At 41.2% G+C, this 27,253-nt stretch overlaps 2 protein-coding genes across 2 annotated transcripts in view; one reads left to right on the top strand and one right to left on the bottom strand.

Moving 5' to 3' along the window:
- Positions 1–1,511: 1,511 nt before the first annotated feature.
- On the bottom strand, positions 1,512–8,838 carry unc50 (unc-50 homolog (C. elegans)). Its single transcript, XM_080720825.1, has 6 exons — positions 8,763–8,838; positions 7,264–7,560; positions 6,115–6,235; positions 4,278–4,417; positions 3,343–3,450; positions 1,512–2,154 (listed from the first exon to the last, which is right to left on the bottom strand). The coding sequence occupies exons 2-6, from the start codon at positions 7,529–7,531 to the stop codon at positions 2,018–2,020; spliced, it is 774 nt and encodes a 257-aa protein (XP_080576951.1). The 5' UTR covers positions 7,532–7,560; positions 8,763–8,838; the 3' UTR covers positions 1,512–2,017.
- A 7,878-nt stretch (positions 8,839–16,716) lies between these two features.
- ndufs1 (NADH:ubiquinone oxidoreductase core subunit S1) overlaps positions 16,717–27,253 on the top strand; it is a 29,832-nt gene continuing 19,295 nt past the window's right edge. Inside the window, exons 1-8 of the mRNA XM_080720797.1 lie at positions 16,717–16,803; positions 21,132–21,208; positions 22,012–22,103; positions 23,397–23,504; positions 24,485–24,561; positions 25,361–25,442; positions 26,148–26,278; positions 26,689–26,874. Coding sequence (XP_080576923.1) covers positions 21,136–21,208; positions 22,012–22,103; positions 23,397–23,504; positions 24,485–24,561; positions 25,361–25,442; positions 26,148–26,278; positions 26,689–26,874 — 749 coding nt within the window. The 5' untranslated portion in view covers positions 16,717–16,803; positions 21,132–21,135. The remainder of the gene's footprint in view (positions 16,804–21,131; positions 21,209–22,011; positions 22,104–23,396; positions 23,505–24,484; positions 24,562–25,360; positions 25,443–26,147; positions 26,279–26,688; positions 26,875–27,253) is intronic.

Below are 27,253 nucleotides of genomic sequence, written 5' to 3'. Positions count from 1 at the left end.
GCCATAGAACTAATGTTCTATGGCAGTCAGAACACATGGCTGGTGTAGGACTACAAACGCAACCCATGAATAGCATATTTGCTTAGATATACAGTAGATATCAGCAAATAATGTACATATTTTTGATTGACTGAATGAATACACATCTCAGATGTGTTGACCCAGGTATATGTGACCTTCATCAGACCAGTGCTGGAATATGCTTCACCTGTCTGGGCCGGCCTTCCAAAACACCTGATCCAGGAACTGGAGTGTCAGCAGAGAAGGTGCTGCCACATCATTGTGATACCAACTAATTCCTTCCCTACTCTGGAGATGAGGCCACTCTTAGAGAATACTAGACCTTACCCGTTCGAATATATGTGCTGCAAAATATGTGCAGAGTGTGGGTTATGGGGAAAGTAACTGTAACTGCATGGTGTGTGCGTGAGAATATGTCGGAGCATCATAATGTAAGGAGCAGCCCATGGAGGAGTGTATATTTATGATGGATACAAATAATTTAACAGCTAAATTAGGTGAATAGAAGTATGAGGATGTATTTGCTCCACATAATTTTTCTATACCCGTTGGAAGATGAGACACACATCACCCGTTGCATGCGTGACCCATGCAGAGAGAGAGAGAGAGAGAGAGAGAGAGAGAGAGAGAGAGAGAGAGAGAGAGAGAGAGAGAGAGAGAGAGAGAGAGAGACTGCAACATTCCTAACTGTGAGAGAGGTGTGTGTGGGCCCGGGGCTACAGATCCCATGGCCTGGAGGAACGGACCGTAACCCTGACAACAGGCTGTAGAGCTGTAGAGTGAAGAAACGCTAATAAATAGCTATAATTTTGGGAAAAATGAAATTCGGGCTCCGTCACCGTGTGTATAATGCTAATGGCCAATGCCATGTTAAATTTGAGATCAGTCGCTGAAGCGAGTGAATAGATAATGCATTTTGTGACTTACTGACTGACTGACTGACTGACCTCTCTCTCTAATTATAGTATGGATAACCGACTACTGAGAGAAGGGACCAGTGATTCAGAGCCTGCCTGCAAATACAAGTCGCTACAACATAAGAAATGGGAGGACACTCGTCTCACACAACCTGTGAGTCACACACAAAGGCACCAGATGTCGCTCCGAAGAGCATACAAGCTTTACCAGAAGTAATAGAAACGTTTTTATTGTTGTATTTTGATATCCCCACCCTACAGTACTCTTTTTCTTTTTCTTACTTCTCTGTAACTTGTAACCTTAACTGCTGTGCTGCCTCTGGGCAACTGAATTTCCCCTGTGGGATAATAAAGGTATCTATCTATCTATCTATCTATCTATCAAACGTGTGGCTAAACACATTTCACATTGGGTCGTATTTTCTTGAGGAGGCTTCAGTTAAAACTTTTTTAATGAAAGTGCATTGGAATGTACATTTGAAGAGGACAGAAATGCCCCAAAGCACGTCAACCATGTTCTCTTCCCTCGTTCTTTTCAACAAGCAGGATTCAAAGACTTTTTTTGGTGTCGTTTTTAATAAAAACCAAAAGAAATAACGGCAAGCTTTTCCACGTCAGAGTAATCTTTGTATATATTAACACCGTAACCAGCCTAACACTATTTACAACTTGTACAAAAAAAATGAATAATCCTGGCTGGACCTTACTGGATACTTTACATTCCTTGTTTCTGCAACCGGTCCCAACCCACTTTGTCCACTGAGCTCCAGCTCAATTTGAATAGTCAACCAGGGATCAGCAACGAGTCGATCAACAGTAAAACAGAGAAACAAACGCGCAGTGAACCGGTCAAACGCGACTGAGAGTGAACCCGCGGTCAACTGAGTGACCGGCTAACACCGAGCAGTCTAATCGGTCCGCCGTTTACTGAAAGTCAACCCAGGGGTCACTCAAAGCAGGAGTCGGCTACTAATCCAACAGATGTTGACATCGGGGGCTGTCGTGTCCGGCTACCAGTCCGAGAGTCTGCCCGGGGAGTGCCGAGCCATGTCCCGCGTGCGATCTGCCCATCTGGAGGCCTACTGGACTCTGTATTTATAGAACCAGCAGAGGCCTTGTGTGAAATTCCAACCCAGGGAGATGGACAGAACGTAGACCAGGACCAGCAGAGCAAATGGATACAGCAGCACCACGGTGTTGTTCAGGAACGGTAGTGCTGCAGGAGAGATGAACAGGAGGGGACAAGAAGAAAGGATGTGGGGAGGGAGCGAATGAGAGACAGCAGCAGATTAACACATCGGCTGCCCACGTGGTGTCTACAAGTCAATCTCTTTGATGTCGCTGGAGGCCCACGACGCGTTTGGCGCGTTTTACAGTAAACTATACTGTACTGTAGCTACTGCACTTGGCTGCCGCGGTGATGAAACAAACTCCATTTCCCAACATGCAGCGCGCAATTACGTCATCCGGACGCGCTGTGTGTCTCGTTGACTTCCTGTCTAACGGCTGCACAAAAACGTGGTTTTCTCCTAATCTAGCTTTTAAATCACTTTCATTTCAAAACGGCAGCCTCTTCTACCTGCCATAACACAAACAATGTGGCTTAGAAATGATAAAAAACGGTCCTGACTGAAAGAAAAGATTTTCGCGAAATAAACAGGACATACTCCGATTACATTTACTCGGATTACTTTTCTCGCCAGTACTCTCGCCGGTAGGTAGAATGACGCGTTGCCATGGGCACCAGCAACACACACACGTCATACATCCGGGCACTCGATGTGTTAAGATACACAATTACAATTTAGGCATTTAGCAGACTGTCCATCTTGGCTGTGATTCTTCATAGCAACAACACAAATCTGTTGGTCAAACTCAAATCCCAACTGCAAAATCTAGTTAACAGGGCTGGTAAAATCATTGGCATGCAGCCACCCTGTTCTCTAAAAGAAATATTCGATAGGACAGCGTTAAAACAGACCCTTAAAATAATCCGTGACCCAAGTCACATCTTATATAAAGAATATGGGCATGCTGCCATCCGGCAGACGATATAGATCAGCAGATGCAAAGCGAAATAGATATAAGGGGGGGGCGGGGGGGGGGATCTGAGCTGGACCACAGGCTGTTGATATATCGCACACTGGGGTGTTATGATGGGTGCGGGATGAATTTTAGGTGTATGTATATATGTATGTATGTATGTATGTATAGGTCGGTGGTTTGTTTTTTGTACCTTTTGTATCTTTTGTACGCTGTACCTCCATTGCCCAAGACAAATTTCTCCTCGGAGACAATAAAGGCTAATTCAATTCAATTCAATTCAAATTGGCTCCTTCTCTTTGTTCTTTCTTTTACTCCAAGACCCGAGACCAAAGTGATGGAAATTGCGATGGGTTCTTACCATTGTACCCTAAGAAGGTGATGTAGAGGTAATAGCCGATGGCTATCAGCCACATGGTGTTCCCCACAAAGTAACCCAGGAACCAGTCTGAGTTTATCACCACAATATCTGAAACACAGGATAGAACAGGAGGCAGTCAGTACAGCAAATAGCACCATATTTGGATGTCTACTCTGCTGATGACCCATTAAATTAGTACACTCTTAAAATCTGATTTCATGAAATAAAAAATACAAAAAGAAGAGTGTCAAGCATTTTAAAACAAACTAGACTGCACTCTGACGAGGTGCCAACAGTAGGGAGACGTTCCTTTCTAATGAACAGTGGTGGAAAAAGTACTCAAATTCTTTACTGAAGTAAAAGTATCAACACTGCAATGTAGAAATACTCTGTTAAAAGTAGAAGTTTGGAATTAAAATGTACTTGAGTAAAAGGACAAAAGTATTGGTATCAAAATGTACGTACCAATAGTAGAAAGTACTCATTATGCAGAATGTCCCATCTCACAAGTTTTCCAATGAATAGAATGTAGAAAAACTTTTTTGAAAATAGCAGATCTACAAGCTCACAATGCGTCGTAAAACAATGCATTGTGAGCTTGAAGATCGGCTATTTTCAAATGGCCAAAATGTATATATGGGCTATGGCTGAAATGTATATAGGGTTGAAGTGATTTGTAATTATAATCAAAACCTACAAAGTGACAAGTAACTAAAATGAGTCTTTTGAACGGCTCTTTGAAAGGAACGGATCCCAGAGATACGTCTCACTTCAAAGAACCATAAATCCCATCTTTACAACTAATCCACCCAGGGATGCACAGATACCGCAAAGCAGTACTTGCGCCCTCTGCTGACGCAAGTAATTAATGGAAATAGGATAACATGGGACATTCAAACAGATGTAATTTGTGAGACACACTTGGAGATGCTTACGGTTTATGAAGAAGAGCTGCAGGAAGTGCAGGATGACAAGGAGAGGGTAGAAAGCATTGAGGTGGACATCGAACGCGTAGCCCCACTCCACATCATAATCTCTGCTGGGCTGCTTCAGCAGGTACTTATTCGTGACCACCCTGAAAGACGATAAATCATTAACACTGAATACTTAAGGTACTTAAAATACATAGTCGTGATTATTTTTCATAATCGTCATAATCGTTTCCATGTTGAAAAATGTTTATATATTTTTAAAGTAAAAAAAATAGTGGAAATAGCAGATCTACAAGCTCACAACGTGTCGCATCGCGACGCGTTGTAGATCGGCTATTTCCACTATCAATGTTCTTTTTTTAAGTATAAAGTTGTCAAATATGTCAGTAATTTCATTGTGTATTTAAGGTTATGTGTCATATCTGCCATGTGCAACTTCAAAAACCTGATATGTGCAACTTCAAAGCCTAAAAGCCAAACAGAAATGTAATTGTCAACGACAAAAACACAAATCGTTAATCGCAATTATTTGAGAGAAAATTAATCGTCATGTAAAATGTCATAATCGTGACAGCCCTAGTGTGCAAAAGATTTTGGTTTAATGTAGGTTTGGTGTAACCTGGCACAAGCAAAAGATGAGTGTCTCTATACTGCCCTACAAAGTCAAAGTGCAGCAGTGATGTCATTACGTGCGCATCCCGTATCAAAAACTCATTCAAGTCACCCAGGGACTCATTCATGTCATGGTCCTGGGGTCCCGGGGATGCGCCTCCATTGGAGTCCATGTTAAAATAATTTACCGCGTCGCGGTAAAAGAAAAGAAAATTTTCCAGACACCACCATTGTTCATGAGTGAAAGCATCCTACTTTACCCTACGTTAACATAAATAAAATCCACGTAGAAAGTCTTAAACAGGCGATAGAAACAACAATGTTTTGATTCCACCGACGTCCGACGCCATTTTGCGCGTGTAAACTTTATATTGAGGACTCATAAAACTTTTCTGGGACCCATTTAAATGACCACCTGTGGGTCCCGGGACCCATTACATTGAAAACCTAGTAACATCACTGGTGCAGTAACAACGTTTTTTTTTTGGCGCACCAACTTATTTGTGTCCCAAAGGTCAAATTAGTCTTTGTGATTTTAGGGAATACACAACTACCTCAAGAACAGATGTACAATAAGTGTACAATAAGTGACGTCACTCTTTTGCCCCTACTCTTATCTCTGCCACCGTTGGCCCTATCTATGCCAAACTTTGCACACACACTCCTTTAATGACAAATCACAACCTCCGCCCCTGATTTCTCAGATGGACCTCTTCTAGCGCCACCATCAAGCCGATTTTTGCTAAACACAATTTTGGACACTGCTCCAACAGATTTTGGCCTAAAATCACGCAAAGCGTTACACAGTATCTCTAAAGTCATGTCATCAACATGGATCTGTCCCATTTCCCCTATTCCATCCTCATTGGCTACGATTGCCTTCTAAAGTTTGTGTATGCGACGTGACGGTCGCTTATCTCCCGATTAGGGAGTCTTACTGCCTGGTATTACTTACATGTTGATATCTCATTTGGCTGGCCAGTTGGAACACTATTAAATCAAAATGTCAGTCTTTTTTTTGTTCGTTGTTACTGCACTCTGGCTTTGTAGAGCAGTATAGGTTGTCCTCAGATGAGCCCTCCATCATCGCTTCCAGTTGTATTAATAGTATGTCATATTGTGTAGTATTTGGTATCAACAGTTTTATAAATAAAAGCGATTATTATTATTAAGTGCTCTGACCCATTATTTTAATAAGTCCTGGAAAACAGTGATTGCGTGTACTCACCACATGATGGTTGATATGAGGAGGCCGACTCCAATACAGTCGATAAATACCACCCACAGCAACAGCTTCAGAGTCTCCACAAACCCCATGTCCAACACCAGGCCAAACCCTATTGTTGACACTGCACAGGAGGACAAACGGAACGATTAATGAATGCCATCTCCAAAACTGCAACAGGAAGACAGAGGGTGAGAGAGAAGAGAGGAGGATAAATCCTGGCGTGAGCACATGCATAGTCCATCTAACTTGCGTATCGATCAAAAAACAACCATTCACACGTCTTACAAAAGCTGCTGAGTGTCAATAGCAATAAAATAAACAGAGGCCAACCGGGTGCTCACATGAGATAAACATTTAGGAAACCAAAAAAAAAGGGGATATTTAAAAATGTGTCTGTTTGGGAAACAATGATCTAGAACAGTCGTTCTCAACCTGTGGGTCAGGACCCCTAGGGAGGTCCCTAAATTGTTTTGGGGGGTCCCCAGATGATTAACACTATATGCAACATTGTTTTCCCACTCAACAGTAAACAAACCAACACAAAGTTTAAGTGTATACAGGGTATATGCACATATCTAAAGTGTCAATTTAAGGACAATTTAATACCTCTGAAATGAAAAGATTAAACAGTGGCCAAATTGTCAAATATTAAGAGGCAGAAATTGTGCAAATAGACGATCTACATGCTCACAACGCCTCGCAGCGCAAGGCTTTGTGAGCATGTAGATCGCCTATTTTCACAATAGAATCGTGTTATACAAAATGTAATCCCTCAGCTCTTAGTGCTCGTCAGGGTGGGGGGGGGGGTGGGGGGCAGATAAAATATGATTCTTTGGGGGTCGCGGCCTGAAAAGGTTGAGAACCACTGAATACTTAGATAGAACAGGCGTTTTCAAACTTTTTTCACTCAGGGCACCCCTGAATTACACTGATCATTTTTTAATTCTAACATCATATTGGAGAAATATCAGTTTCCATCAGAACTGACTGAAAATAACGTTATACTTGACATTTAACCACTTGAACCCCCAGCATGTAGCGATATTGATGAATTCCAAATATTATCAAATTATCTTGCGGCACCCCTGGACTGGCATCACGGCACCCCACTTTGAAAACCCCTGAGATAGAAAATAGAACAAGACACACCACACAGCCAGATGCTGAGCAGCACGAGGAAGGCAGGGTCGTCTCTGGCCCACTGGTCCTTGGTCTGTTTCCGGTAGTGGAAGTTGCGGTAGACCCTCTGTGGCGAGGTGAACAGGTACAACATCTGCCACACGGCAAAGTCAAAGTCCATGGCTTTGAAATGCAGCATCCGCCGGAGATACTTGTAGCGCTTGGCGCCCGCCGTGTGGCGCGCCGCGTCCATGGAACCCGGGGCACCGTTGCCCTGTGCCGAGGTGGTTGGCAACATGGCGCTGGAAACCAGCTGACGAGAACTGGCTGTTGTGTTGGGGATGTTGGAAGGGAGGACATGGAAAGAAAGAAAAGGGAAGAAAACATCAAATAAAATAAACCAGGGCCCAGGGGTCTTCAACATGTCCAGGCCAAGGACCCCTTAGCTGAGAGAGAGAGAGATAAGGCAGGGACCCCCACTAGAGCCTATATATTGTATACAATTGTGTTGCACATTTAAAATGTTCATAGATTTCTTAGACGGTGTAGACTTGTTTGACAGCACTGTCATCACAGTCAGTGTATTTTCGATTAATGTGTATTTTCAGACATATTTTCAGACATTTAACCACTTGAACCGTCAATACCTCTACTGCTCTTCTTTTCCCTCTACACGCCTTGCGTTGCGAGGCGTTGTGAGCTTGTAGATCTGCTATTTTTTGGCTAATGTGCCACCCACTCAGAAGCTGTCAGAAATTAGGGATGCTAGGGTTCAAGTGGTTAATGTAAAAAAAACATGATCTTATCACACAAAGATTTGGCGGCCCCCCTGTAGTAACTCTGAGGACACCCTACTGAAGACCCCTGAAATAAATAATTGTTATTTGCATGTAAACTTAATCCTAGATTAACTTGAACAGTCCCAACTCTATGCTGCCTCTTTCTGTCAAATTGGAAGCTATAGCAGCTTGTTGACGTTTCTTAGTAGTAGGAAATTGACATGGTTGACCTAAAGTTTGAAATGTTCGATGTTCATCCCTCATTACATCCTGAAAACAATGTACAGTATGACCATAGTAGTGCTGATTATAACTCCATTATATGGCGTTCTAGTCAACTAATTATCATAATTCACCATAGTTTGCAATAAGAAAAAGGGTAAAATGCCGAAACTTCGTCTCAATAGTATGCTGTAAGACATGTCCAAGTCTTCATCCCAAGAATAATCAGACTCTGACAAGGCAGTGACGAGATTTGGGATAGACAGAAAAATTACAGGGATTACAAGCCTACGTGTACATGAACAACTCAAAAAATACATATTTTGGACGTACAATACATCACATAATGTTGCATGCAATGTTCGATTAATAGAACTCTTAACAAGACACTTAGCTAGTAGCTAACGTCATTAGCTTGACGCTGGTTTTAGTTACCAGGCCTAGTCGTCACAGACAGTAGTCAGTCTAGCTTGTAGTTGCTGGGCAGAACACGTACATAACGTAGTGAAGTTGTATTCCAATAATTACATTTAACAGGTCTGCTCTAACTGTTCGTCTGAACTTCTTTAGCTGGAGATTTTCGCTGGGGAATTTCTTGTTGTTGACGTCTGACAAAAAACGCTTCCTGAACTGTCATAAACTGAACACGTAGAAACTTCCGGTAACATCGTGGGGCATCATGGGAGTTGAAGTCTCTGGTAAATTATACAAAAACTACCAGGTCCCCCCATGGTCCCCCCTAGTGGCTAAAAGAATAACTTCTAGGAACTCAGATTAACCATAAGGGGTCTTCAACGTTTTCAGGCCAAGGACCCATTAGCTGAGAGAGAGATGAAGCAGGGACCCCCACGACCATATAGATTCCATATAGTTTCATTGTTTGACAGCACAATCATCAGTGTATTTTGGATTCTTGTCAATTTGTCTTTTCAGATATTTAACCACTTGAACTGTCAATACTTAATAACCTTGACCTTTCACCCTAGGCCTAGCCTAATAAACGCACAACCTGTAAAAGTTGTGTGCGTGGGTGCACAAAACATTTATCATTAATGTCAAGCCATTACTTTTCTAAAATGTAAAGACAATCATTCCATTTTCTTTTTAAATGTATAAATCAAACATGAACAAGATTCAAGATTTTATTTTCTTTAGTTTTCTTTTGACTACCATATCATTAGGGCACAGTATGAATAATAACAACGACATTTAATTTCATGTATTGAGTATACAAAGGGAGTCAGGGACCCCAATGCAAACAAGCCATTGCACTTTCTTGTGGTCTTTATAATTTTAGTAGACCTTGTTTCTGAACCTGTAGTCCTGCTCCTATGCAAACATTTAATAAAGCAGGGGTCTTTTCAGGCCAAGGAAGGACCCCTGTAGCTGAGAGAGAGATGAAGCAATTGGGACCCCCAGATTCCATATAGTTTCATAGTTTGGCAGCACATCATCAGTGTATTTTGGATTCATGTAAATTTGTGTTTTCCACTTGAACCATCAATACTTGACCTTTCACTCTGTAAGTAGGCCTATGCTCTTTTCCCCCTCTACACCAAAGCTCTTTGACAAAAATATCAGATCATGTAGGCCAACAAGCGTACAACGCCTCGCATGGTTAAAATAAAAAAAAGGAGAAAAAAGGTTTCTATCACACACAGATTTGGAGGACCCCCTGTAGTAACTCTGAGGGTCACCATAGGGGTCCCAGACCCCCTGTTGAAGAAGCTAATCTTTCCAGTGAAAAGATGACTTCTAAAGTAATAAATAAAATCAACCAACGAACTCGTTTCCTACAGAGGATCGCCCCGATGGTCAATTCCAACACACTGAAGACCATAGCTGGTGCAATAATCCAGCCCCTCTTTGACTACGGAGTCCACGTATGGTATTGTGACGCCCCACAAGCCCTGAAAACTAAACTACAAACAGCCCAAAATAAACTAATTAGGGTCCTGCTTAGACTTCCCTATCAGACTCACCTCACCGCTACTCACCAGTTAAGAGTGGGGTGGCTCAGAGTAGTTGACAGAGTACAGCAACTTGCAATGGGCCTGGTGTACAAGATACACTACACCACTATGATACCCAAGTACCTGTCAAAATACTTTATAAACATTAAGGATGTCCATAATTACAACACCAGAGGCAGCGCCACAGATCACTTTCAACCCAGAGTCAAAACCAACAAAGGGTCAAACTCTTTTTTCTGCTATACCACCAAAATGTGGAAAGCCTTACCGAAGGCCACAAAGGAGTGTGGATCACTAGCATCCTTTAAAATTGCCCTGAAAAACCACTTACAGGCAGCAGCCGTTCGCAACTGGTAAAAAAGAATCTAGCCCAACCCTACCCTCCCCTGCCCCTTCTTTGTATATACTGTTTGTTTTGACTTACTGTCTTCTATTTTGTTTTTCTTTACATATCTACTGCATAGTACTGTGTTCTATTTGTCTGTCATTCAATGTTATATGAGATACTTCAATGGTTTCCAGTGGAAATAAGCTTAGTCTTTTCATGGATCTCCTTTTAGTAGACCTTGTACCAGTGAACTGTACCGTCATGAAACTGTACCTTTTCCTATGCAAACTTCTAATAAAGTCTTCAATCAATCAATCAAAAACCCCTGTAATAAAGTATTCAATCAGCAACAAGTTAGAACAACAACAACAATAATAATAATAATCTAAAATCCAGCTTGGGGCCGTTGAAGGAGTCATAGCTAGTGTTTAGGTTTATTGCATGTATAATTAAATAATAACAGGTTTATTACTATGGTTTATTGTCATCGGAGCTTTTATTTATTGAGACATGCTTTTACCGGAAGTACATGTGTGCAGTTTAGAAATGGGTTTTATGGCACTATGAAGTGAGCTGGACCTCTGGGATCCGTTCCTTTCAAAGAGCCGTTCAAAAGACTTTTTAGTTAGGAGATTTTGATTAAAATTACATATCAATTCCAACCCTATACATTTCTGTTATTTGAAAATAGCCGATCTACAATTGTAGTTCTGCTATTTTCAAATGATTTATCTACAGTTTATTCATCGGAAAACCTGTGAAAAGGGACATTCTGCATGATTAATACGTTCTACTATTTGTTTAAGTACATTTTGATATCAATAATACTTTTGTACTTTTACTCAAGTGCATGTTTAATTCCGAACTTCTACCTGTGGCAGAGTATTTTTACATTGCAGTATTGATACTTTTACTTCAGTAAAGAATTTGAGTAGGCCTAGTACTGTTTCCACCACTGTTCTGCCCCTTCTTTGTATATAGGCTACTTACTGCTTGTTTTACTGTTTTCTTTTTTTGTTGTTCTCTCATTTTATTTTATTTACATATCTACTGCATAGTACTGTGTTCTATTCGTCTGTCATTCAATGTTATATGAGATACTTAAATGGTTTCCTGTGGAAATAAGCTTAATCTTTTCATGGATCTCCTTTTAGTAGACCTTGTACCAGTGAACTGTACCGTCATGAAACTGTACCTTTTCCTATGCAAACTTCTAATAAAGTCTTCAATCAATCAATCAAAGAAAAGGAACTACTGCGAACCGGATCCCACCGTTCATCGTTCAAAAAAGAGCCGTTCAAAAGACTCGAGTGGTTCACGAACGTCCCATGACCAGTGCAGTTCTTCGTGAATACCAGTAGAGTCGCCGAAATGAAGGTCGCCCGGAATGGTCGCCGACAAGTGTCGCCGACGTGTTTGGAATAGTCGCCTGGCGTTATAGAAAACTCATCCAGGCAGTGAGAAATCTCATCGAGAATGGTCGCCGACGTGTTTGGAATAGTCGCCTATATTTATAAACCATTATAGACAACAAAGGTATAAAGGGAGTGAGTGAGTGAGTGAGTGAGTGAGTGAGTGAGTGGGGTAGGCCTATATATTTATAAACCATTATAGCCTACTTAGCATTTAAAACTCTGATGCCCAAAATAGACAACAAAGGGAGCGAGTGTAGGCTACCCTACCCATATGTCACCCATTCACACGTTACAGTAGTATACTACTACATGTTTTGTACCTGTGCTATTTAGAGAAACTATAGGGTCTAAGCTTTATAACTGTACAAGCTGGCTGCTGGCAACTTTGTCTCTGACCAACGACTACAACGTATTGGATGCACAGATCGCTTCGTTGGGATTAAAACCGCTCGTAGTCCTACCATAGTGGTGCGGTGGTACGTGGCTTTGGAAATAAACGTCATGAAACTTTACCTTTTTCTATGCAAACTTCTAATAAAGTCTTCAATCAATCCATTTCATCCTCCATGACACAAACTACTTTAACCGAGCCTATGCTCGCGCCTCCGACCAAGACGACACGAGGAAAACAGTGTGCATGCACTCCGTGCAGCTGTCAGTGTGTGCCAGGGACGTGCAGAGAATGTTAGAGAGGCAGGGGCTGACACTTCTAAAAGAGGTCAATTCTTTCAACATACTTGCATTCAAGTTCAGGAGCTGCATTCAGGTATATGGCACGGAAAAGGGCGTTTGCATTTCTTTCACCATAGTAAAAAAAACGCATTCATGGTCTAGACTGGAGAGCAGTAATGGCGAGTGCCAATGTGCGGCCGGAGGGCACTTTTTACCAGTGGATAAATGGGCAGGGGCTCAAGCCCCTTTGATGTCTAATGTGTGCACGTGCCACTATGTGCTGAGTCGCGGCTCGCAACATGATGCTGTCAGACAGTAAAATAAAACTTTGTGGATATAGTTTGATATAATTAGGCCTACATTTCTGTTGATGTTTCAACCAAGGGACGAGTTTATTTTATTTGTGATTCCCCCAAAACACTCATGATAGCTGATACAACAGAAGTAAATGACATTTCACAGAAGATCTTTTTAATTAAAATGGTCGGATATTTTCACTACTTCATAATTATATTTTTTTATTTATGGAATTTCTTGTGATGTGTTTGCTTGACTGAAAATAATAATAGGCCTACATAATCAAGCGGTCGATCGGTGAACTGATGCACAGAGGAGGCATATAGCCTACACACTGGACCCATTGTACTATAGGCCTAGCTATAGCCTAGCTTTTGTCTTGAAATAAAAGATAATTTGACAGACAACAGCCTGCATACTGACCATAATGGAATGTTATTGCAGTCGGGGTTAGGCTATATTTCTTGCAAAAGATTTTAAGACAACGGGTGTGTCCGCATAACCTTATATAACGAAGTTGCTTTCATACTAGCTTTTTATTAGTGAACTAAAACAATATTTGACAGATATGACTACCGGTAGCTTATACATTTTAGTTATGAATTGGAATGTTATATTATAGCAATTGATGCAACAATGATGTGTGGAACACTAATGGAGAGACATGGCACGCATTCCGCGTCGTGCGTAATGCCATCCAGCCCATTTAATTGCGTTTTGCCATTGCCATATGGACAGAGAGATTTCTCACACGGGGCCATGTAGAAGTAATCAAAGCCATCAGCTGTAGCCTGTAAATGATCAGTCAATCAATTAAAAGGGTACCCACGTCCGTTTAGTTTGGCAGGTCCTGTGCAGGGCTGCAGGCTGAGTTTCAATTGTTTTTTACCGTCATATCAGACAGCGATTTATCTCCGACACAAATTGCCTATTATAGGCCTATTGTAATAGCCTACAATAATTGGCTGGGATGTAGGCCTAATATTACAATAAGTGTGATGATGTGAACTCTAAACGTTCCCCTAATCCCTAACTCTTGACGCAAAGCTATAAGATTCATGTGATATCCTATATAATGTCAGGTCTAAGTTGTGGCATTTAGTACATTATTTCTATTTGATACCAGTGACATGCAGTGACATGCATTCTGAGACTCTCTCAGAATGCATTGATTTAATCGAATCTTAGAAAAAAGAAAGAAAAAAATTCTGCGCCTATTCTCATTTAATACTATTTCATTCTGGCCTGGGATTGTTTTCTTAATAGGCCTATGATTGTTGAATGTCCATACAAAATGCACTTTGTATTTAGGCCTACTTTGAATTTCAAAGTGGGCTATTAATCTTTCTGTTTGGTGAAACAGATACTTGACTGTGCACATTTCAATATGATGTCAAATGCCACTTTGCTGCTTTGTCCATATGCGCTTAGGAAGCAAAGTAAGAGTAAGACACCAGTTTCATTCGAACATGGCTCGTCAATTATGAAGCGATTTAAAAAAATAAAACGTCACCTCATTCATTGGAAAGCCCCACTTCCATGACCAATGACTGTAGCCTATATATAGTAGTGTTCCTATTAAATCTAAATATTTAAACGTTGGCTGATCTACCAGCTCTACAGACTCCTGTCCCAAAACTGACATTTCCTGATTCTCAAAGCTCTGAGCTTTGGTTGGCAGCTTGTAGATCGGCTATTTTCAAATAAACTAGGACTTATTAAGTGGATTGATTATGTATGTTTGTTAATGTCATCTATTAGTGATCTAAAAGCACAGTATTTTTTATGTGTGCCCATTGTCTCTCTCTCTCTCTCTCTCTCTCTCTCTCTCTCTCTCTCTCTCTCTCTCTCTCTCTCTCTCTCTCTCTTGCTTTTAGATCACTAATAGATGACATTAAACATACATAATCAATCCACTTAATTGATTACTTCTACATGGCCCCGTATAGAGAAATCTCTCTGTCCATATGGCAATGGCAAAACGCAATTAAATGGGCTGGATGGCATTACGCACGACGCGTAATGCGTGCCATGTCTCTCCATTAGTGTTCCACACATCATTGTTGCATCAATTGCTATAATATAACACCCCTTGTCTTAAAATCTTTTGCAAATTAAAAAGATCTTCTGTGAAATGTAATTTACTTCTGTTGTATCAGCTATCATGAGTGTTTTATATGGATATGGGGGAATCACAAACTCGTCCCTTGGTTGAAACATCAACAGAAATGTAGGCCTAATTATATCAAACTAGACCTATATCTATAGCCTACATTTTTATTTTACTGTCTGACAGGCATCATGTTGCGAGCCGCGACTCAGCACATAGTGGCATCGTTTGTGTCATGGAGGATGAAATGGATTGATTGAAGACTTTATAGTTTGCATAGAAAAAGGTAAAGTGTCATGACGTTTATTTCCAAAGCCACGTCGTTGCGAGCCGCGACTCAGCACATAGTGGCATCGTTTGTGTCATGGAGGATGAAATGGATTGATTGAAGACTTTATAGTTTGCATAGAAAAAGGTAAAGTGTCATGACGTTTATTTCCAAAGCCACGTCGTTGCGAGCCGCGACTCAGCACATAGTGGCATCGTTTGTGTCATGGAGGATGAAATGGATTGATTGAAGACTTTATAAGTTTGCATAGAAAAAGGTAAAGTGTCATGACGTTTATTTCCAAAGCCACGTCGTTGCGAGCCGCGACTCAGCACATAGTGGCATCGTTTGTGTCATGGAGGATGAAATGGATTGATTGAAGACTTTATAGTTTGCATAGAAAAAGGTAAAGTGTCATGACGTTTATTTCCAAAGCCACGTCGTTGCGAGCCGCGACTCAGCACATAGTGGCATCGTTTGTGTCATGGAGGATGAAATGGATTGATTGAAGACTTTATAGTTTGCATAGAAAAAGGTAAAGTGTCATGACGTTTATTTCCAAAGCCACGTCGTTGCGAGCCGCGACTCAGCACATAGTGGCATCGTTTGTGTCATGGAGGATGAAATGGATTGATTGAAGACTTTATAGTTTGCATAGAAAAAGGTAAAGTGTCATGACGTTTATTTCCAAAGCCACGTCCTACCACCGCACCACTGTGGTAGGACTACGAGCGGTTTTAATCCCAACGAAGCGATCTGTGCAGTCAGACGTGCTGCTATTAAATCTGCAGATCCAATACGTTTGTTTCTCTCGCAAATGACAATCTGGCAACACCACTGGCTGGCTGCTGCTGCGTCTCTGATTTCCTCTATCCCAACATAACCGCAATTTAGCTCATGTGTTTAAAGCAACAGTTGAGGGGCCAGGATGTTTAACAGAAGACAGGTACAGCTACAGTTATAAGCTTATGTAACGTGTGAATGGGTGACATATGAACACTCACTTGAATACTGGGCATCAGAGTTTTAAATGCTAAGTAGGCTACACTCACACTCACTCACTCACTCACTCACTCACTCACTCACTCACTCACTCACTCACTCCCTTCCTTTATACCTTGTTGTCTATAATGGTATAAATATAAGCGACTAAGTAGGCTACACTCACTTGAATACCCCTCACTCACTCACTCACTCACTCACTCACTCCCTTTATACCTTGTTGTCTATAATGGTATAAAAATAGGCGACTATTCCAAAAACGTCGGCGACACTGTCGGCGACATGTAAAAGCTGTCGGCGACAATTCCAAATCAGGCAGGCGAGAATTCCACCGAAATTGGTGAGCCTTCCTCGGCGACTCTTCCACGTTTTCCGGCGACCTTCATTTCGGCGAGATTACCTGTTACCGTTCTTCGTGGATGACGTGCTTCCGTTGTGTTCGCCATAGCTAGTTTAAGTAATATCAGAGCGCTGTTCTGGTCCAGAAGACCAAATAGCGACAAGGTAAGAACGTTTAACACATTATTTAGATATTAGATGGTTGATATTATGACGTTGCAAATGCGTTTGTTCAAGAATGAACATTGGAAAGGGCTTTCATTTGACCGTTTCAAACCACTCGACCCGTGACACCGGTGACAGCTAACAGTTGTCCTTGAATAATCTTAGCCTGCGTTGTGCTAGTAGCCTTACGTTAAGACGTCCCTGCCGTGACTTTGGCATTGTGACGCGCACGTCCACAATGCGAAAGTCACGGCAGGGCCGTCTTAATGTGAGGCTATTGTGCTAGCATTGCACGCAGCACGTTAGCTGACGTTGTTGTGAGTTATACTATAAGGCTAATAATAATGTTTTAATGTTAATACGTTACAGTCTCCCTATCCTGCACGACAGACAAAGTGTTTTCATTCCAAGAACAGTTTGTGTGTTGATCTGAAACATTTGACAATGCAAGGGTCAGCAAGTCCTCTGTTGTTGTTGACAGCACTGTTGGGCATTGCTAATAGCCATCATTATGCCCATGGACGTGCATGTGATTCTTCTTGATTGATTGATTGATTGAAGAATTTATTAGAAGTTTGCAATAGAAAAAAGTACAGTTTCATGACAGTACAAATCACTGGTACAAGGTCAACTAAAAGGAGATCCTAGAAGCCGAGGCTTATTTCCACAGGAACCACACTTTAAGTATCTCATATAACATTGAAAGACAGACGGACAGAACATAGTACTTTATCTAGGATAATATCAGTTTCAAAAGCATAACATCAAATACAAAGGCAGAAAAAATAATAATAAAAAAGGGGGGGGGGGGCATGGGGGCTTAGGCTTAGTCTATTTACAAGTCACGGGTAGCAGCTGTCTGAAGGTGACTTTTCATACCAATTTTGAAGGAGGCTAGGGATTTGCTCTCCTTTAGGGCTTGAGGAAGGGCGTTCCACATGTTGATGGTGTAGCAGGAGAACGAGTTAGAGCCTTGTTTAGTGTTAAATCTACGTTGATGATGATTAGTGGAGCTGCCTCTGGTGTTGTGGTCGTGAACATCCTTGACCTTTAAGAAGTAGTTTGTCAGGTACATGGGAATCTTGGAGGTGTAGTGTATCTTGTACACCAGGCCCATTGCAAGATGCTGTACTCTGTCAGCTACTTTGAGCCATCCCACGCTTTCGTGGTGATGATCGGTAAGGTGGGTCAGAGGAGGGAGACCAAGCACAACCCTAATTAGTTTGTTTTGGGCTGTTTGAAGCTTTAACTTTAAGGCGGCTGGGGCGTCGCGATACCAGACAAGGACTCCGTAATCAATGAGGGGCCCAATAAGAGCTCCTCCTAGTGTCTTTCGGGATTTAGTATTGATCAGCGGGGCAACCCTTTGCAAGAAGCGAATTCGTTGGTTGACTTTATTGATAACCTTGGTGGTCATTTTTTCACTGGATAGGTTAGCCTCCAGGATGCAACCCAGGTAGCAGATGTAGTTTTTTCTTTCTATCACAGTTTCACCTACTTTAATTGTGAAGTTCTCAACTAGGCTAAGTTTCTGACTAGATCCAAAGAGGATACATTCAGTTTTGCCTAGGTGAATTGATAGTCTGTTATCATTGAGCCAAGTGCAGATCTTATTAAGTTCACAGTTAAGGGCCTTTTCAACCTGCGATATGTCTCTGCCTGAGACTAGGAGAGCCGAGTCGTCCGCGAACAGAAACAGATTGCAGTCACAAGCAGATGACATGTCGTTTACGTATATTAAGAACAACAGTGGTCCTAGTATACTCCCTTGAGGTACTCCACAGTTTACTGGGAGGGGGGGGGGACAGGGTTCCGTTGACTTCCACCATCTGTTCCCTCCCCACCAAGTAAGAGTGCATCCATCTCAGCCTTTAGATTCAAGGTCCCACAGTTGCTTTAAGCAAGGGGTCTTCAACGTTTTCAGGCCAAGGACCCCTTATAGCTCTGAGAGAGATGAAGCAGGGACCCCCACTACATATTGTATAAAATTGTGTTGCAGATGTACATGGATTTTTTTTCTTAAACAGTTTAGACTTGACAGCACTATCATCTGTGAAGGTTGGATTAATGTGTATTTTCATATATTTAACCACTTGAACTGTCGATCGATACCTACTAGTCTGCTCTTCTTTTCCCTCTACACCAAATCTCTGTGACAAAACATAGCTGATCTACAAGCTCTATCTGCTATTTTTTGGCTAATGTTCCACTAAGAATAGGGATGCTAGGGTCCAAGTGAAACGTGATCACACAAATATTTGGGGGACACCCTGTATTAACTCTGAGGACCGCACCCCCTGTTGAAGACCTCTGCTTTAAGCTATGGACCCCCATTTCATGTGTTTTCCTTTATTTATATATATATATATATATATCTGACACCCAATCTAACTGTTGGGGGGGGGGGGGTAAAAATTGAATCAAATGGACCTGTAATTTGTTCACTCTCAGAGATACAGAACCGCAAGGGTTCAAATTGGTTCCATTCCATCCCAACTTGTAAATAGACTAAGCCCCCATGTCCCCCCCCCCCCCCCCCCCGCCCATTTTTCTGCTTTTGTAATTGATGTTATCCTACAGTATATGCAAAGTTCTATCCGTCTAGCTTTCAGTGTTATATGAGATACATAAAGTGGTTCCTGTGCAAACAAGGCGTAAAGCTTACTAGGATCTCCTTTTAGTTGACCTTCTTGTACCAGTGATTTGTGCTGTCATGAAACTGTTCTTTTTCATATTGCAAACTGCTAATAAATGATTCAATCAATCAATCAATCAAGCCCCCTGGAACCCACTCAAGGACCCACCATTCATAAGTGTGTTCATAGGGCTACTACACACAGGCAGATGGGATGTTTGCCAAGGAAATTATATCAAAAAATACTCCAATTATGATTGGCGTACCTGCCTCTGATCTCTGTGAATAGTTACCTATTATATAGCTTTATATAGCTAGAGTTGGGTCTTAGCAACTCCAGAGTAGGCCTGTCACAAATCACCTAATCGCAATTATTTGAGATAATCACAATTCATTTTGTTCATACATTTTGAAACAATTTTCAGAAATGGTGGACAAAGCATATCTACAAGGCAAGCAAGCTCACATCACGTCCACTATTCTGTAACAGATTTTGAGTATGGTGTATTTTGTCCATAATACGAGGCATTATTGGTTTTTTGTAGGCCTAAATTATCTCTTTGTGCATTTACGTTTCTTTTTTTTTGTTGTTGTTGTTGTCATATCTGGCCTAAAAGCCACACAATTTGTTAATCGCGTGACAGTGAATCATCGAGTAAAATGACATTATCATGACGGCCAGTATGTAAAGGTTGAACTTGACCCAGGCATTCTGTGCCGTCTCTGTAGCTCACACTCAGGAGGACTGAAGGAGATTTGATGAACTTACTTTAATGTGGAGGTTGAAGTGGACCATTGCTCGTTCTAGGAATCAACCACGTTAAAGGACAACTTTGTTTTCTTACAAGGGTTCACATTTTAGATTATAATTAGAGTTTTAAAATGTTTTCATTTACTGCTTTCTATTGTTTAAGCGATTTTACTATTTAGATTTCAGCCCCCATAAGTCACATCTGCCCATGAGAGATTGCGGTGCATCTTGGGAATGGGCTTATAGAACGGTGAAGTCATGACGTGACTCGCTCATCCCCCGGTTGCACGGAAGTAATTCTCTATGGAGAATAACATTGGGTCATCTTAAATCGTCTCATATAAGCATTGTGGTCCAAAAATAAACAAACGGCCTTTGCGATATTGTCTGCGAGGAGGCTCTGTATGGTTTATGATTGTCAGTCACTCATAAGTGATAAAGCCTGTTTCTGGCGAAAATGTAACTAATTTGGTGACAGTAACATTAGCGTTTTCTCACCATCAGTTGATTCTTCATATCCATATGAGTCAAACCGCTGAGATAATTTGTTTATAATTGGAACACAGTTCTTATATGACGCCATATGAAAAAGGTCTATGGGAATTCAGAATGGGGGAAGAAAACCGCGAACCAGGTAGGATGTGTAAATTATGTCACACTTCACTACTCTATTGTGTCTCAAAATACATAATTAGCCACCCCAACCTGGGGGCATTTATGCATGCAAATCAAAATCGTAAAAATCACAAAACAATAGAAAGAAGTAAATGAAAACATTTAACACTCATCTTTTCTTTTCTCTAATGACAATCTAAAATATGAACTCTTGTTGTAAAAAAACAAAGTTGTCCTTTAACGACCAGTGTATTAAACATAACATGAAGACAAAAGCATCCAACCCCATGTCGTCTATCTAACCGTAGCTTTGTTATTTGTTTACAGCGTCATGCTGCGTTTGCCGACCGTCGGCCGAGCTCTGGCCGGTGCAGCCAAGAGCAGCCTGGCTCCCTCCAACAGTGGTAAGAGACGTTGTTTGTTGTAAATATGATTGTGTGTGTGTGTGTGTGTGTGTGTGTGTGTGTGTGTGTGTGTGTGTGTGTGTGTGTGTGTGTGTGTGTGTGTGTGTGTGTGTGTGTGGACTGTCTGTGAGACACTTTGTTTCGTTGTGCATCAGACAGACATCAGAGCAGAGGTGACGATGATATTACATATCTTCAGTCACAAATCGCATCAAGGTAGCAAGGTTCAACAGTGTTTTTAGTTTAGTCAAGAAGTTTCAACGTATGGCGGGGAGGATCAGTCGGCAGCATGTGTCAGTGTCAGTTATTTCATTTACCCTATGTCTGTGGAAGATGCCAGTCTCTTGACATTTTTACGGCACGGCTCTGCAGGAGGCTCGCCGTCTTTTAGAGTTTTCATGTGTGTTTGTGTGTCCTTGGCTTATCTTGTAAAGCACTGGCCCGACCAGCACCACATTTCTTGTGCACACTGCCATTAAGCCTGAGAAGTTTTATACTTTTTTAAATATTTTAACTAAATACTTTAATTTATAATGGAATTCAAAGGCTGAAACCTTGCCCAGATGTGAACGTTATATACGTACTGTATATGTCATGGAAGACTGTTGTCATAGATGACAGACATATGATGACATCTGAGATCCGCATTGGAGCTATGATGTTCCCATATGGAATAGTGGATTCCGGGATGTACTGTATATGATTAGATTTTGGTTGAAAGACAAATACTGTCCGACTCATTTTATAATGCCATACAAGTTCAATTATAACGTGTCTGCGCCACTGTGTTTACTGTATTGCAGTGCGTACCCCGGTGCGTGCTGCCAGTAACCTGGTGGAAGTGTTTGTGGATGGGAAAGCAGTGGAGGTGGAGCCAGGAACTACTGTGTTGCAGGTAACAGGCAACCCAAGTGCTTCATTTTTCCACCAGTTGTGGTTCTCAAATATTTTTACTAGGGCTGGGATGCGATTAAAATTTTTAATTTAATTAATTACAGGCTCTGTGATTAATTAATCGCAATTAATCGCATTTTAATCGCACATCAATATTTGACCTGAGAAGCTTTTTAAACACATTTTGTTGTGCGAGTGAATCAACGAGTACGTTTTTTAAATCCACTGGGCCAAGCAAAGCGCTCTGATCGGCTACTTCTCCTTTTGCGTTTGTTGTCTCTTCTTGGTTGGTGCATCGCTATGATCGGTATGCCCGAAACTGAAGGTTCTGTGGTGCAAAAACTAAGTGCGATTAAAATGCGTTAAGTTTTTTAATCGCGTTCATTTTCTGTAATTAATTAATTGCAATCAATCAGTTAAAGTCCCAGCCTTAATTTTTACATTTCAAGGACCTCCCTTAACTTTTGACAGTATACAAATAGAACCAAATGGACCCTAAGATGTCAATTTTTTTAGACTGTATCAAATAGGATTTTCCGATATAATGATTTTTAATCTTTTTATTTCCTGGCCAATATCAATATACTTACATTATATCAAAACCAATTGTTATCACATCATTTAGCATATTACATTTTACACTAGAATCCACCCTAAGGCTGACCCTGTTTGCTATCCAGTGTTGTTTTTGACAGCAACTTTTGATTTAGTTTTAGTCATAGTCTTTTGAATAAAATGCCATTTAGTTTTAGTCATAATTTAGTCACCTGAAAAGTTTTAGTCTAATTTGAGTCGACTAAATATCATAAGATTTTTGGCGACTAAATCTACAGTTGATTTAGTCAACTGAAATGTATTTTGGCAGGCCTTGATGGCATTGTAATGACTGATCTTACACTTGGTTGCGAGAATAGCAGATCTACAAGCTCACAACGCGTCGCGCTGCAACGCGTTGTGAGCTTGTAGATCTGCTATTTTCAGCACGCAACACCGGAGAGCAACCAAACATAAAATGACTCTCTTCTCCATCAGTTCCTCCCCAACATTTTAGTCTAGTTTTTATTTTGTTTACGAAATTGTCAACATATTTAGTCTTAGTTTTAGTCATCACAGCTTAGTTTTTATTTAGTTTTCGTCAGTGAAAAATAACGCAGTCGACAAAAAATCTTCGTCATAGTTTTAGTCGACGAAATTAACACTGCTGCTATCTGTTGATCGTTGTGTGTGTGTGTGTGTGTGTGTGTGTGTGTGTGCGTGTGTGCGACTGTGGGTGCGTGTGCGTGCGCTCTCTCAGGCTTGTGAGAAGGTGGGAATCCAGATCCCAAGGTTCTGTTATCATGAAAGACTCTCGGTGGCTGGAAACTGCAGGATGTGCCTGGTGGAGATCGAGAGAGCCCCAAAGGTAGCTGCACACATCTGACCCGGCTAAAGCATTCACTGGCTGTTTTGAAATGCGCCCCAAAAAGATTCAAACGGGGGTCAGCAACCCGCAGCTCTTTAGCACCACCCTAGTGGCTTCCTGGAGCTTTTTCAAAAATGTATTAAGGGAAAAATATATATTTTTTATTTTAATATGGTTTCTGTAGGAGGACAAACATTGTTAACGTTTTCCAATGCTGTAAAAATGTCTAGAATAAATATTACATTTAATGCTCATTATGTATTTGTAGCCTACTTAGTCATTTTGACAGTAGGCTAATATAGACTTTTGAATATATTGTCACTGTCAAGTAGAAACCTTGTATCTCCAATTTTCAAATTTGTTTGTTTTTTTTTCTCGCAAAGTAAAGCCTTGCATCATCATACAAGACTGACGCATAAAACTAAGCACACAACGCCTCGCGGTGCGAGGCGTTGTGTGCTTGTAGATCGGCTGTTTTCACTAGTTTAGTTCATTTTGTAAATGATAAATACAAAACAAAGTTTTGGACATAGAAGGTTTCCACCCGACAACGACGATATATAAGGCTTTTATAATTTTTTGTGGCTCCAGACAGATTTCTTTTTAGTTTCTCTGGTCCAATATGGCTCTTTCAACATTTTGGGTTGCCGACCCCTGGCTTAAAAGGTTGAAGCTAGTGCTGCAGCTATCGATACTTTTCTCAGTGATTAGTCCATCGCTTACATTTTCAATTGATCAGACGATCGAGATCTTTTTCATATCCGTGAATCGACATGAAAACATTCAAATAGATTTGATTTTAATCGAGTAGTCTGTTTAACCACTTACAGTAACCCCTGTTTTAGACTTTAGAAAACAATCTCAACAGCAGTGAACAAAAATAGTGGAATAACAGTCTTATCTAAAAGCTAAAGTAAATTGTCCTCGTCTTCGTGTTATGTAGCAAGAATGTTTTTAAATCTCCGATAATCTTTTACCAGCCAGTGGCAGCCTGTGCCATGCCGGTGATGAAGGGATGGAACATCCTCACCAACTCGGAAAAAACACGCAAAGCCAGGTAAACGCACCCACTCCAACGCATCAACCATGTCACTTAACCAGTATGTGGTTCTCAAAACACGAACCAAGCTCAAAAAGTGTCCTATTGCGCCATGTTTCGAGCTTATAGATCTACTACCTTTGATGCTTTTGTGTGACACTGTAGTATGATGAAGATAGTAGGGGTGCAACGGTTCAGTCAGCCCACGGTTCGGTTCGAACCTTGGTTTTTGGCTCATGGTTTCGGTTCGGTTTTGGTGCAGTAATAAATGAAAATATATTTGAAAATATTTCCAAAATGTTCAGTTTATTTTAAAGATAAGGTGCCATGATTTGTTTCCCCCCTAAAACATGATAATCAGGTATTATGATTATACTAGGAGGAAGACTTTCTCCAAAAAAGTGTACAGAATAAAATTATGTTTTTATGTGGCCACACCGAAAAAAAGTAAGAAATTCAGTTCATTCGGTGTGGGCTGTTCGGTTCGGGACAGGGCCATTCGGTTCGGTACACTGGTTCAGTTCAGTATTGTTGCACCCCTAGTAGATAGTAGAGCATAAATTTACAAAACACGAAAAGAATATGCAGATAAGAGATTTCTGCATGACAGCGACGATATATATATATATATATATATGTTCCCCTGGCTCTCTCGCAGGTTGTGTTGTGAGCTTGTAGATCTGCCAATATTGCCAAATATTACTGTGGCAGTACCTGTCAGTGATGTGTATACTTTACCTTACGTGTGTGTGTGTGTGTGTGTGTGTGTGTGTGTGTGTGTGTGTGTGCGTGTGTGCGTGCTTGTACCTGGGGTCAGAGAGGGGGTGATGGAGTTCCTGCTGGCCAACCACCCACTGGACTGTCCCATCTGTGACCAGGGAGGGGAGTGTGACCTGCAGGTAAATACAGGAACCGCTGTTGTGTACGTGGCTCAGGGGTAGAGTTGCCGTCTTAGAACACAGAGGGTTTATGTCCAACGTATTTGTATTTAAGTTCATAAACTTAACATGAGTATAACTAAATGCATTTGACATTAAATCAAAATGTTACATTTCAGGATTCCAATTCAAAAATAACAAAAAATAATTCAGGATTCCAATTCAAAAGAAGCAAAAATAGCCTATCTGCGATGCATTTTGAGCTTGTAGATCTGCTATTTTTGCTTCTTTTGTATGAAATATAGTAGAATGACAAAGTACGTGCATTGTGGCCCTCTGGAGTGAGTGTGGAAATATAGTGGCCCTCTCCATCATTAAAGTTGCCCACCCCTGCTCTATAATATTAGAAAATTTGGCCAATGTTTAATTTGTCAGGTATTAAAAAGTCCTTAAATTGTCACTTTAGAAATGTGCAGATAACTTCTATACACTCAAACTTTGTTTGTTTACTGTCGAGTGAGAAAACAGTGTTGCACATTAAAGTAATCATCTGGGGACCTTCCCAAATTAATTTGGGGACCCCCAGATTGAGAACCAGAGCACTAGTGAAGGGAAATAATGCAGGGAACTTTATTCTACAAGGTAATGAATAATTCTGCCCCCGGTGAAAACCAGCAATACCAGCCACTGTACTAACGCCCTTCTCCACCGCTAACCCTAACCCAGGACCAGTCAATGCAGTTTGGCGCAGACCGCAGTCGTTTCACAGAGGGCAAGAGAGCGGTGGAGGACAAAAACATCGGCCCGCTCATCAAAACCATCATGACTCGCTGCATCCAGTGCACGCGCTGCGTCCGGTCAGTATACAACTTCCAGCGATGGAGAGAGAGAGAGAGTATGTGTAATCGAGACAGCGAGAGAAAAGGAAAAATACATTTTAAAATGCTCAATTACATTTTCTCTCTCTTTGGGATGCCAAAGATTTTCATTCTCTTCAAGTTTGAACAACATATATTCCCCTGGGTGCTCCAAGAAACATATCAGTGGAAGCACATGGCTGTTTAGTCTTTACCTGTCCAAGACGATGTCATTTTAGTTAGTCTCGTTTTAGTCGACAAAAACTGTTGATATCTTAGTCTAGTTTTAGTCAGGGCAATTATTTTACTGCTTTACATTTTTTGGCAGCAAATAATATAGAACATATTATCCATCTTATCTAAAATTATCCTCGTCCTCGTCCCTAAATCCCGCACTTCCACTTCACCAGCTTTGCCAGTGAAATCGCGGGAGTTGAGGACCTGGGAACGACGGGCCGCGGGAACAACCTTCAGATCGGGACGTACGTGGAGAAGATGTTCATGTCGGAGCTGTCCGGCAACGTCATCGACGTGTGTCCCGTTGGAGCGCTCACCTCCAAGCCCTACGCCTTCACCGCCCGCCCCTGGGAGACCAGGTAACCACCTGGCAGTTTGTCTGCTTTCAGTGTCACTATTACAGGAGGAAATGTGCTAACATTTTCCAAAAAGTGTTATTTAAAACCCATTTAATAAACCTTAATAAACTTTATTTATAGAGCACTTTTCAAAACAAGGTTACAAAGTGCTTGAGATTTAGGCCTGAGATTATTGAATGCTTAAAACAGTGAAAAATAGCAGATATACAAGCTCACAGCGCGGCACCGAGTGCCGCGCTGCGAGCTTGTAGATCTGCCATTTTTGTTGTGAAAATGTGTGCAAATCTTTGAATATATGTATTTTTCAAAGCGATCGTTTGTAACTCAAATATTGCTTCTGGGTGGTCCCTGGAACTAAATAGTTTGTGATGGGCGTCCG

Source organism: Nannobrachium achirus (assembly GCF_963921795.1).
Source record: "Nannobrachium achirus genome assembly, chromosome: 24".
Taxonomy (NCBI): Eukaryota; Metazoa; Chordata; class Actinopteri; order Myctophiformes; family Myctophidae; genus Nannobrachium; species Nannobrachium achirus.
The sequence above is the reverse complement of the archived record's forward strand: the minus strand, read 5'-3'. Positions and strand labels throughout refer to the sequence as shown.

Excerpts from the sequence above, each read along its gene's own strand:
- unc50 (XM_080720825.1), bottom strand. The coding sequence starts at position 7,531 with ATGTTGCCAACCACCTCGGCACAGGGCAACGGTGCCCCGGGTTCCATG. Across the intron at positions 3,451-4,277 it reads GCAGCTCTTCTTCATAAACC|ATATTGTGGTGATAAACTCA; the intron begins GTAAGCATCTCC and ends CCTGTGTTTCAG. Across the intron at positions 2,155-3,342 it reads CACCTTCTTAGGGTACAATG|CACTACCGTTCCTGAACAAC; the intron begins GTAAGAACCCAT and ends TCTCTCCTGCAG.